The sequence below is a fragment of the Salvia hispanica genome, chromosome 3, assembly GCF_029641045.1.
Source record: "Salvia hispanica isolate PSC_SH4W2 chromosome 3, Shi_PSC_v1, whole genome shotgun sequence".
In the NCBI taxonomy this organism is placed as follows: Eukaryota; Viridiplantae; Streptophyta; class Magnoliopsida; order Lamiales; family Lamiaceae; genus Salvia; species Salvia hispanica.
The window spans coordinates 31597943-31609803 of record NC_142694.1 but is presented as its reverse complement, the minus strand read 5'-3'; the positions used below and the strand labels follow the sequence as shown (position 1 = coordinate 31609803).

The 11861-nt window shown below is 33.5% G+C and overlaps 3 protein-coding genes across 4 annotated transcripts; 1 reads left to right on the top strand and 2 right to left on the bottom strand.

Annotated features, from left to right (window-relative positions):
- Positions 1-700: 700 nt before the first annotated feature.
- On the bottom strand, positions 701-3120 carry LOC125213972 (uncharacterized). The gene is made up of 4 exons (XM_048114799.2): positions 2616-3120; positions 1372-1455; positions 1191-1280; positions 701-1106 (listed from the first exon to the last, which is right to left on the bottom strand). The coding sequence occupies exons 1-4, from the start codon at positions 3009-3011 to the stop codon at positions 846-848; spliced, it is 831 nt and encodes a 276-aa protein (XP_047970756.1). The 5' UTR covers positions 3012-3120; the 3' UTR covers positions 701-845.
- A 312-nt stretch (positions 3121-3432) lies between these two features.
- On the bottom strand, positions 3433-5949 carry LOC125213973 (valine-tRNA ligase). Of its 2 annotated transcripts, XM_089068798.1 has the most exons (5): positions 5684-5949; positions 4995-5170; positions 4373-4571; positions 3987-4036; positions 3433-3892 (listed from the first exon to the last, which is right to left on the bottom strand). In XM_089068798.1, the coding sequence occupies exons 1-5, from the start codon at positions 5760-5762 to the stop codon at positions 3791-3793; spliced, it is 606 nt and encodes a 201-aa protein (XP_088924924.1). In that variant the 5' UTR covers positions 5763-5949; the 3' UTR covers positions 3433-3790. The 2 variants fall into 2 exon arrangements, with proteins under 2 accessions (XP_088924924.1, XP_047970757.1); XM_048114800.1 differs by having other exon boundaries at positions 3433-4036; positions 5684-5944.
- Positions 5950-9651: 3702 nt separating this feature from the next.
- LOC125199397 (Ribosomal protein S24e family protein) lies at positions 9652-11825 on the top strand. The gene is made up of 6 exons (XM_048097422.2): positions 9652-9911; positions 10364-10499; positions 10939-11023; positions 11108-11155; positions 11257-11357; positions 11451-11825. Exons 1-6 carry the CDS (start codon positions 9752-9754, stop codon positions 11581-11583), a joined length of 663 nt encoding a protein of 220 aa, XP_047953379.2. The 5' UTR covers positions 9652-9751; the 3' UTR covers positions 11584-11825.
- Positions 11826-11861: the final 36 nt, after the last annotated feature.

The following is an 11861-nucleotide window of genomic DNA, read 5'->3' as shown; positions in this document are numbered from 1 at the left end:
AATTGTTATTAAATTATACTTGTATCAAATAGATTATAAAAGTATGAGAAACTTATTAACAATAGAATATAATTAATATGTGCGGATGACTAAAAATGAAAAAAAAAAATGGAATATTGGTTGTTCGTAGAGCGATGTAGTTTTTAATTTATTTTAAACGTTATAATTTATCTCATTAAAATTTAAATGAAAAATTACAATGAGGCAAAAGTATTATTTCAATACCGACCAAAGTATTGCTCCAAAACAAATTTAAGAAAAAAGTTAAACACCGACCTAAGTAATTTGTAGTAAACTAGTAACGTGGTTAATATAATAAGTAAATATAAAAAATTAAAAAGTAAGAATATGTGAATCACGTGTGAGAAAGTTTTTGTAATTATAATAGTGGGATATTTTTATGTTGAATTATTAAACTATTAAGGCGGAGACAGAAAAAAATTATTGGTTGTGATTAGTATTTTATTTAACTACAGTAAAGACAATTTGCTAAACTTTTATTTTAGATATCAAAAGCAGATAAAAAACAATTATTCTGCCAGTTAAGCAGTTTTAATAAATGACATTAGAATTAATTAATATGGTCCATTTAAAATAATTGAACCCCAACTACCACCCTCTTTCCACATGCCTTGCCTAGTCGCACTAATTATTGTCCCAAAATGAACAAACATTTGTTATAAAAAGTGTGTGAGAGAGATTATTTAGACATGTTAACAACAAAAATTTTATTTTTGTTGGAGCAAGAACATCATCTCAACTAACAACAAAACAAAACAAAACAAAATCAAATTCTATAATAAATTCAGCAATTTGTCTTGCCTCTAAAGTAGTCATTAAGCAGTTTAGGAAGCAGCAGGCATAGCCTCTTTTTCTTCAGCAGTGAAAGGTATCGGTTTCCTTGGGGCAGGCAATCGGCCGATGCTATCTACTTTCTCTTTCAATTTCGGAGGTGGCCTTGCTGCTTTTGGAAGTAGCCTGCCCTTCTTTTCGAACCACTCTGGTTTCAGCAGCGCCCGCAGCCCCAGTTTGTTGTAATACACACGTCTCACCGTCCCCCCAGCAGCCTCTACTGCTGCTTTCGCCCTTACTGTCACCCTTGAAACCTGTGTGGCTCGAGGTTATTGAAATTGCAAAAAATGGATGCCAAACATATTTTGAGAATGCGAAAAATGTTAAGGAAAGGTTACCTCTAGATGGATGGGCCATTCAATGTGTTCAGCTCCGCGTCCCATTAGTCTAACACCGTCTTCTATTTGCTTGCCTATAGCTCCACAGTCCTTTAGTTGGGAAAAACATAGTGCAAGTTTTCAGATAAGGCTTGAGAGAGATGAGAGAGTATCATAAGAAGCTAATATACACACTACACACCTTGAGAGTTTTCATCGTTATCAATTCTGAAGAATCAATTTTCCCAGCATTTATCAGCTTTGCGATTTTTCCTAAACCAACAGGCTGCAGGTGACCAACAGTTATAATGTATGCCAAACACAAGAGAGTAAGAGAGAAAGAGACATGACTAATATGCAAAAAACAGACGGAGAGGAGGAAAATGCTTTAGGCCCTGTCCTAATTGGAATCCCTATCGAGATGAATCAGCAGTGGCTTTACTCAAATCCAGTCACACAAAAATGTAAGAGATCCGCACTGATTTTCTACTTTTATCAAGTAATAAAACTCTCAGAATGTATTTCTCACTCACGATCATTTTCAGGACCAAATAACATCAGCAAATTAAAACGTAAAAGTTACCACCTCTGGTCTGTACAACACCTCAAAGCTTCATTTTGCCTTGTACACAATATATTTGTAGTTCTTTAATGATACAAAGAAAAATAGTGTTAAGACTTAAGAGTTAAGAAGCACTTGTGTAATATCAAATCCAAAATGGTGTATGTCGAGAAGTCCAATCCATCCGGGGCATTTACTTTTGAAGATCGACCCAGATAGATAAAAATAGTACTACTATGAGCTATAATCCCTTCTTGTTTACTTAGATGGATTGAAAATTCAAATTTTGGATATCCCAAGGTGCTTGATAACTTCTATCATTGAGCTAAGTTTACCTTGTACACAAACATTACACTTGTAGTCCTTTAGTGATACGAAGAAATACAGGGTTTAGAAACATCGTGTAGTATCAAATCTAAAATGGTACTACTTCGAGAAGCCAAACCAATCAGGAGCACTTACTTTTAAAGATTGACCTAGATAGATAAAAATAGTACTCCGCTTATAATCCCATGTTTACTTAGATCGGAATTTCGGGATATCCCAATGCACTTCAATCTTGATAACTCCTATCATTGAGCTAATTCGGCTTGATTCACAACTTCACTGTATGTTCAATAATCTCCACATGAGCTCTATAGATCATTTGATTCATCTTTAAACTCTTTCTATGTAATGATATTTATAAGCTAAATCAATCGGTGGAAAACCTATTCAAACACTAGAATTAACACCACATAATCGCTACAAGTAGAAACTCCTCTAGGTTTTTCCAAATGAGCAATTGCAGTAAAATTGAAGCTCAGAAAGATGAATTTAACCTAACCTAACCTAACATAACATCAGCAATCGAATTCAAATGAGGTGAATCAAAATGAGGATACCTGAAATGTGAGAGTGAAGGGATTCTTAAAGCCTCGTTTGGGAAGGCGGCGGCGGAGCGGCGTCTGTCCGCCTTCAAATCCGAATTTATAGGTGCCACGAGCCTTCTGGCCCTTGTGCCCCCGCCCGGCCGTCTTCCCCTTACCCGACCCGATACCACGCCCCTTCCTCGTCTTCTGCTGGCGCGACCCTGGATTATCCCTCAGATCGTTCAGCGCCAAAAGGCTGCTGTAAGCCCTAACGCTCGCTGAATTGCAGCGGTGATTGAAGCAAGCCGCATACGGCGATGCATAGTGTAGCTGAGGAGGAAACCTTGGTGTTGGTGTAGGGTTTGGGCGCTGAACCAGGGCAGCTCGGATCAAGCTGGGGAACACTGAAGTGAATCTTCTTCTCAGCATTTTCTCAACATAACAATGGCGAGGAGAAATCTGGTGATGAAGAAAGCGGCGGTTCTGTTCCGAATTTAGGGATTTTTTCCGATTTTAATTTGAAGAGTTGGTATATTTTTTTACTACTAAATCTTTAATTTTTTTTTTCATATTAATTGGTTGGGATAATTACTAATTAGATGATGCTTAATAAATGGAGTAAATCATTTGGCCAAACTGCACTTGAGTCTCTCAACTCTATAAGAGCAGGTTTCCGATTTTGTACGAAAATTAGTTTCGTGGGACATGCATCATTTTGTAATGTTTTCTATGCTTATGAGACTGTGTATCCACGCTAGTCGGAAATCTGATCAACTACGAGTTGATGAACACTTGCATCAATTCGTATTCTTGTGTTCTTCAAACGAGTAAAAGACGCCAAGTCACAATATGATGCAATAAAAAGGGATCATTTTTCTTGCTGGGTTTTTGTTTCTTCATCTTTACATAGACAGTTCACTATTTCCTGGTAAATAATATCTCATCTCGTGTTTTATTTATGGTACACGTCGCGTGCATATTGATGATGCCGTCTTTGTCAGGTCCTAAAACAAAAGAAATGCACACAGCAAAGGCCTGAACTACCTCAAACCTCAAATGTGGGCATGATTGTGCAATGTTTTGTTTGTGTATGAACATGAGTATACACACCTATACAATAGAGCTCGTCCTGTTGCAGCTATCCATAGTGTACAGACAAAGAGTGAGAAGATCCAGATGTGTGACTCAAACTGTATGGCTGAGAGGGCCTATACCCAATTCATCCTCGATATCATCAGCATCTTCGAAAAGTTTGAGGAACTGAGCCTGTTGTTGCATCCTCTTTCGTCTCTGCCACCACTTGCAACCAGCTACAAGGCCACCTGTAAACAGGATCAGGAATGCGCAACTGATAGCTACAATCCAAGGCCAAGGTAGCGTTTTGCTTGAATCCTCTTGCTTGGCGTTAGTGGAATTAGCTTTATCCTTATCCGAATGCGAGGATGAAGATGAAGCTGAAAAAACAATCATAAAATTCATCAGTTAGCTAAAATGAGTGTATGCCTCACTGGAATATTACCAAATGCATATTTCAAAGGTATCTGAGCAGTCATCTGAGAGAAAAATAGCACGCACGAACATTCAGAGTGTATACAAATCACATTCACTGGTTCTACATAGAAACTAAAAATGCAATGACAGAGTGACTCTTTCATATGCTCGCCAAGAAAAGAGGGTGTACGAGCTATGCAACTTTTTAACACGACAATTTATGCAACATGAGATGCTGTGAGAGTTTTGCATCACATAAATACAATTAGAAGATGAAAGGAAAGATTATACTCTCTCACCTTTTTCCCGAGCAACACATTCTTTACATAAAAATGTGGCATTGAACTCTTTCTCCCTAACATGAATATACTTGCCATCGGACCGTGTGAAATCAGATGGACAAAGTTCCCATTCATCAAATACATAATTTGGTCTAACGGCATCCTCCTCATAGAGTCCACAACGTTTGCATTTCGTATCAGGAAGTTCTGTTAGGGGCTGGGACAAACAAGAGGTAATTCAGAATCACCTCTAAGGTTTCAAGGTGTAAATTATCTAACTGACAGGAATAACCAATAATCAGACAACAACGGGCCGTAACAAGTAAGCATGTTAAGGATAACAAGAATCGTCGGCAACCAATTAACTACACAAACTTTCAAAATTTTGTGAGTACAGGCAACAGTAGAAAAATAGAACAAGTGGGACACAGTTATTGTGATTTGTGAATTTAGAAGGAATTTTTGAAAGAATATCGTAGTACTGATATTCTTCTTCAACAACAAAACATAGAAAAAAATATACGAGCACAAATTTATTTATGCTTCAATATTCACAAACTGAAAATCACAAGAGTCATACAGAAACAACTAAGAAGTTTAAGAATATGTTAAAGTCACTCGAAAATCATCAGGAAATTACCTGCCACGATTCTTCACCCCTGAAGGAATACAATACATGCTTGTTTTTAACATCTGGTAGAATTATCTCTCTCTCCCCTTTACATTGAAAGTATACTTTGGGTTTAGTCGGAATCCATTCATGAGTTTTGAAGATCTCGATGGAATCAAGTGTGACAACTGCTGCTGATATCAATGCTGGAGGCAGGAGAGATAAACCACAATATAAACAATACCATCAATTCAGCAGCAAAAACTCAAATGCATTAACAACATCACTACCGATAAATACAGTTAAGTAAAACGAAAGAAAACTTCTCATCAATTTCAAAATCCCCACCAAATCATTCTCTCTCAAAGTAAAGCTTACACAATAATTGCCTTTTTTTCACTTTGAACTGCAAATATTAAATTATGCTTAACAACAAGAGGTCCTCAAAGCATATTCACTTGTTTTCTATTCCAATTAAGGTTTTAGCTCGTCGAAAAAACCCCCAAACTCAACTTTAAAAATTCTCCACAAATCCATTTCTGTCATCAATAATGTCAGTTCAACTCGTGAAGGCGCCAATATCAACATAACGAAGATATCTAATCATACAACAATCGATAATCCCCAAACCGAATTCTCATACGATCACAAAACATATTCAATCATCAAAATTACAAACTCAATCAAACGAAGATCTTCACAAGGAAACCGATTTTTACCTGGGGAATAGATGATTAGAATCGTGCTTGCATAAATCAACAAAAGGGGAACCCTCGATGTAAATCGACGGCGATTCATCGAGCCGCCAATCCTCGCCGCCTCGGTATTCAAATCAATAGATGTATCGAAAATAACAATCGCCGGAGTATTGCTCGATCGAATTTAGGGCTTGAGCAGAACTTTTCTTTATTATTATTTTCTTTTTTCTTTTGAAGAAAAAACCTTGGCGTGTGAAGGAGATGACTGAACGGGAAAAAAAAAACGAGCTCGCGCCTTAAACGGTGACGGCTATTGATGTTGTACGCTGTGCATACGAGGTTGTACATGGCTAGGTTCGGTTGGAGGCGGTTATTATTTTACTAGAATTTTCGAGAATATTGTGCAAGAAAATTTAATCGCATTCTTCATCAAATAAAATAATATTGCATTATTGAATTAGAGTAGTTTGTACTTTTTGTACTTTGCATTTTATGAAAAAAAATTGAATAACAGTTTATTTAGATATTACTTTCATTGTCTAGTCTATTTATAGCTAACATAATTTACACAATTTAAAAAATAAAAAAAATGAACATAAATAATATTTTAGTATATTTATAAAATAAAGTACAGAAACAATTTCAAAACATACATGTCACCAAGCACTACGAAATTAAACACATATATCATTCACTTGTTTTTAAACACCACTCGTAGCATCGGAGTACTAACAAGTTGAATAATTATATAACTAAAATAATATCATCAAGTGTAAATCAAATTATATTATTGAAAAACTCCTCACGAGCTCGGTTACTATAATTATTTGAGGAGTGAATGATATTGAGGACTACAACGATGACTGCTCGGATAATACTACGAGAAATCGGTGAGGAACCGTCGTTAAAGATTCTCGATATTATTTAACATTTCTAGAGTCCTATTTATGTAAAATGAATATAATTAAAATTAAAAATGAGGGATAAAGTCCAAAACAATATTAACAGTACGAAATTAAAAAGAAACCGATGGTATTGGACCGACATCGATCAAAGGCCCAATTATTAAAGGCCCAAATAGTCTTCGTCTCCATAGATGCTTCCCCGTGAATTTTATACTAAACTAGTATCTACTCTCGTGCGATGCACGATTCAATTAATTTTACATAAACTAATTTAATATATCACTTTATCATCACTTGAATTCGAAAACTAAAAAAAACTAAACTTGCGAAACTCATATATATAGACTGCATATGTATTTGTTCTAAAATTTTCATCCTATTTTTTCTGTTCTAGAATTCTCTACTTTTTTCTTATATATTCTATTTATTCCTAAATATTTCTATTATAAATTATCTTCAAATTTTAATTACAAAATTTAGGCTTGTTATTTATTTGAACACATTTTGTGCAGTGAAAATACTAAAATAAGAAGACGATTTAGTTGATAAAACATTTTTTATCAATTCAATAAATAGGGAATCTTTATTGATCATTTTTTCCAAAAAATAAATAAAAGTTGTGGATTAATTTCATATACAATTATACTTCCGCAAGTTATTTAATACTCCTATCAATTTTTTTTTTTTATTAAATAGATGTATAAATATAGCAATAATTAAATATAAAAATAAAATTATAATATAGTAAAATTAATCACATCTAATAACTATAATCTCAATCTAGAGTAATATAAGTAAAGGGGAGTGATCAATTGCTAACTCATCATTTAATTGCTAACTACAACTAATTTAAGGTCATAAGATTTTAGAAAATGTGTGATCTACAATTTGCCATGTGTAATTTTCATTTTTATTAATTAAATCGAAAAAGATAAAAATTAAAAAAAAAAAAAAAAAAAAAAAAAAAAAAAAAAACTCCAAATTAGGATTTTGGATGAAAATGTCAATATAGTGTTTCGAAAATATCAACACAATGCTTTGAGAATGTCAACACAATGCTTTAAGAATGTTAACCCATTGCTTATATTGACATTCTACATATATTATATTGACATATTTTATATAGTATGTTGACATTTCTGCTTGTACGAAAAAATTAAAAAATTTCGAATTTTTTTTCAAATTTTGACGTCGGAACATATACATGTATGATATCGTTGGAATCCTTATGAAATTATCTTTAATTTGATATATGTTATATGAATTTAAAGTTTTGGGATTTCTTTTAAAGGTTAGTTATAACTAAATATGTAGTTAATTGACATTAATACCCCTATTGATATTTTTTTGAATTAATCCTATGGCCTTATTGACGTTTTTCGTTGATCGTATTGACATTTAGGGATTAATAATCTAAGCCCTTAATTTGAATATCTAATAGCTATTATTTAGTTGCAGTTAACAATTAAGTTATGAGTTAGCAATATAACACTCCTCCTATAAGTAAAAATGTTAAAACATGCAATTAGTATAATATTTAAAATTATATTAAAGCAACAAAAGAACAATCTTATTTAAACAATGCATAGTAAAATTATGTCTAACACCAACAATATGAAATTATTAATATACAATTTATAATATTCAAAATAATGGAAGCCTTTGTCATAGAAAAATATAATAAATATAATCTACCTTCATATTATAATCTACCTTTATATTTTAATCAGTTTCAAAGATCTAATATATTAAATTAAACAATAAATTCATTACATTAATCCAATTCATCACATAAATCCATAAGAATTTGTTATATCATATATGTCTTTTAAAAAAATAATCATTTAAACTCTTCACCTATATAATTGGGTCAACTAATTAAAAGATGCATTACTAACAAACAATTTATTAGGTATAGTAACTCATTCATATTAAAACATTACCCTTCGACTTCTCTTTGTACTCCAATACCCATCTACCTTATCATTTTAACATCTTTTATCTGCCTCCATCTAGCTACGGTGCCCTTCTTCATCACCAGTTATCATCTCATGCACTTTTCTCGTCTTGCACCGGTGCAATCTATTCCATAAGCTAATTTTTCGCCATCTACATGTAATAATTTAAAACAAAAATCAACTACATACCCTATATTACAACTTTTTACCATTTCGTTGACTTAGGTGCTCTTTTTGCATAAAATCTGTGGAAGTGACGAAGTTTGAGATGAATATGCAATGCATTAACTACAAAATATTATAGATGACCAGTTTCTATGATACTATATTCTATATTTGTAAAAAATTATTATAGTTAAGATAAAAAAGATAAATAAAACAAAACTAACATAAAATAAAACAAACTAGCATTATAAAAAAAACCTTAAATATGGACTAATATCACTTAAACATAACGTAATCCTCAGCCTTATTTTACTCCTCACTCTCCAAATTGATGATTATACATATACACGAAAACAATGTGATATTTATACTCTACGTCTTCTTTGCTTTCGTTTGCCATTTTGTTGACTTTGAATATTCTCTTTACATGAAATATGTGAATGCGACGAAGTTCGAGATGAATATGCAATTCATTAACTTCAAAGATTATAGATAGTTAGTTTCTATGATTTATTAGTCGGAAAAAAAAAATAATTTACAATGATAATATAAATTTTATGCTTGAAAGTTGAAAAATTCATAATTATGTAAAAACGTTCACAATGATCAAATAAAATTAAATGTTATTAATGAATATGTAGTGTCATCAATCAATTATAATATTAAATATACATAAATATCATTATGAATAGTATAATAACTTTTCATTTACTATAATAATTATGAGCATAACTTATATATATTTCAATATAAGACCAAAACTCATCTTTTCTATATGTTTCATATTAATTATGACATATTTTATAAATATTAAAATTTATATTCATAATTTACAAACATTTCAATATAAAGTCAAAACTCATCTATAAATAGATGTAAAGGGTCCAAATATAATTCCCCAAACGTTAGGGGTCCCACTATAATTTGCGCTTTCTAAAACGACGGCGCATCAGCTGTAAACACATTCCCCCAATTCTAGAATCTAGCAAAACCTCAGTACTCACTGCTTCATCAAATTCACCATTTCTCTTACTGCGAAGATCTCGAAATCAGCAATAGCTATGAATCAACTGAGTCGAGTTTCGATGAAATGGAGCCGCCTAGTTGGCGGTATCCGGCATCCTTCCGCCGCCGCCGTCGCGCCGAGGCGTTTCTCCACTGAAGCATCTGAGCCGAGCCGAGCCGACTCCGGGGATCAGTTTTTTCGAACTCCATCAGCTGGTTCTCTTTTACCTTTTCTCGAATTTCAGCTTTTATTTGAATGTCATTATCCTAGATTATTTTCCTACAGTTAGGAGCTAGGGTTTAGGGTTTTGGGATTAATTGCGTTTATTGTTGATTTTTGGATACTGTTTTAGGATTTTTTCTGTTGAAAACGATTCAGTTAATTTAAATTATTCCATGTTAAAATTATTCGCAATGCTTGAAACTGATCGCTGAGAAAAACGATTCTGTAATATTTTGACTTCTATGATAAGCAGATATTAGCATTTAACTGGTACTTTGACTGGGAAAGAGAAACTATCGTCTGTGAAAATGAAATCTGGTTTCTTGAAAGTAGTTCGTCGTTTTTGGTAATATTTGCTTACCGTTGATCTTAAGATTGATTGTCTGATCCTGGACACGTATGGTGGCTCAATGTTGATCAGTTATTTTTTCTCTATCCATTTTAGGTGTAGTTTATGGGAGACTTCTCGATATCACAAAGCATACATCCAAGGCTGATGTAATCAATCTACTGGATGGCAGTAATTTGAGTCCGGAGAAGATCAAAGTTGAGTACAATCAAGGATTTCTTCCTTTGTCAATGTAAGGCTCTCCGCATAATTCATTGTCTCGAGCTTGTGAAAAGGACAAAAGTAGTGATTAGATCAATATCTATGCTTTATTCCTTCTTTGACCATAGATGGTTAAGTATTTTGACGTTGGTTTTATCATTCAAATGATGAAACTCAACTATGCCGGTGAATAATCTATTGAGTTTTTTTGTGATCTTCTGAATGTTTTTTTCTCATTTGTTACAATAGTCGTCATTCAGTCCCCAACCCCACCAGCCATCCACCCACACACACAAATAAATGGAAGAAAATAAATGAATAAATGTAGACGGATAAGAAAGATTTCAAGCTGTGGTTGCTGATGCAGTGAATGACTGAATGACCATCATTTATTAAACAGGATTGATTAGTTACATTGTCTCTTGACTGTTTCACCGAGAACTTGTTTACCATTTGTCTAAATTTTGTAGGTTGGTTGAATTCCCCTCTGCATCATCTTATGATGCTGCCTTGAGGTCAATTGGTAGGAAGGGCCGCATCTATAATATCAGAAGGGTACTTTCTTCTTTGCTTCTGTAATTTTCATACGATTTTTCGTTTTTCTCTAAATTTTTTCATTCATTCTTTGCCTGATTGCAGGCTGATAAATCTGATTGGGATGCTGGCGCACCTTATGATGGAAAAGCTGTGAGTACTTAGTCGTGATTTCGCACGTACTATCTCATTGGCTGTAATGTTATGCTTCGGAAAAGTTTGATTATTCATTGAATTTCATCTGTTTATATCAGATCATACTACTTGGGCTCCCCCGAAATGCAAATTTTGATGATGTTGAGCGTTTCCTTTCTGGTTGCCAGTACAATTCGTCTACAATTCAGATATCTGTCAGGTTAAATGATATCCTCATACTCACAATTAGCATATGAAGGGGATAGTGTTTTGTACATCACTGAAATGTAGTTCATATTTGGTAACGATGCAGATTTACAAACGAAGGCCCCATCAGAATGGCACTTGTTCATTTCCCATCCCAAGCTCTGGCTATGCACGCTTATATCACCAAGAACAGAGGCTTCTGTCTCAATAACCAAATCACGGTGCAAGTTCTCCATTAGCTCTTTCTTTCTTGGCAATGGATTCAGTTTTGTAGTTTTGTTCTGATGCACAAGGAAGTGTGCTCGACTCGGCTAAGTTATTTCTGCCATTTATGAAACTGTTATGCTATCTTGTTCAGGAATACAATGTGTTTCTTGTTTGAGCATAATGTTAGTAGAGATTCTTGGAAACTACTAATCTTCTTCGAACCATAAATATTCTTGCCAGCAAATGAACAAAAGTAGTATATAGTTTTCCATAATCTCTACTGTGATGTTTCCATAATCTTTTTGTATTG

Excerpts from the sequence above, each read along its gene's own strand:
- LOC125213972 (XM_048114799.2), bottom strand. The coding sequence starts at position 3,011 with ATGCTGAGAAGAAGATTCACTTCAGTGTTCCCCAGCTTGATCCGAGCT. Across the intron at positions 1,281-1,371 it reads TAACGATGAAAACTCTCAAG|GACTGTGGAGCTATAGGCAA; the intron begins GTGTGTAGTGTG and ends TCCCAACTAAAG. Across the intron at positions 1,107-1,190 it reads AATGGCCCATCCATCTAGAG|GTTTCAAGGGTGACAGTAAG; the intron begins GTAACCTTTCCT and ends CGAGCCACACAG.
- LOC125199397 (XM_048097422.2), top strand. The coding sequence starts at position 9,752 with ATGAATCAACTGAGTCGAGTTTCGATGAAATGGAGCCGCCTAGTTGGC. Across the intron at positions 11,024-11,107 it reads GCATCTATAATATCAGAAGG|GCTGATAAATCTGATTGGGA; the intron begins GTACTTTCTTCT and ends GCCTGATTGCAG. Across the intron at positions 11,358-11,450 it reads ACAATTCAGATATCTGTCAG|ATTTACAAACGAAGGCCCCA; the intron begins GTTAAATGATAT and ends GTAACGATGCAG.
- LOC125213973 (XM_048114800.1), bottom strand. The coding sequence starts at position 5,762 with ATGAATCGCCGTCGATTTACATCGAGGGTTCCCCTTTTGTTGATTTAT. Across the intron at positions 5,171-5,683 it reads TCTAATCATCTATTCCCCAG|CATTGATATCAGCAGCAGTT; the intron begins GTAAAAATCGGT and ends TCCTGCCTCCAG. Across the intron at positions 4,037-4,372 it reads ATGTGTTGCTCGGGAAAAAG|CTTCATCTTCATCCTCGCAT; the intron begins GTGAGAGAGTAT and ends TTGTTTTTTCAG.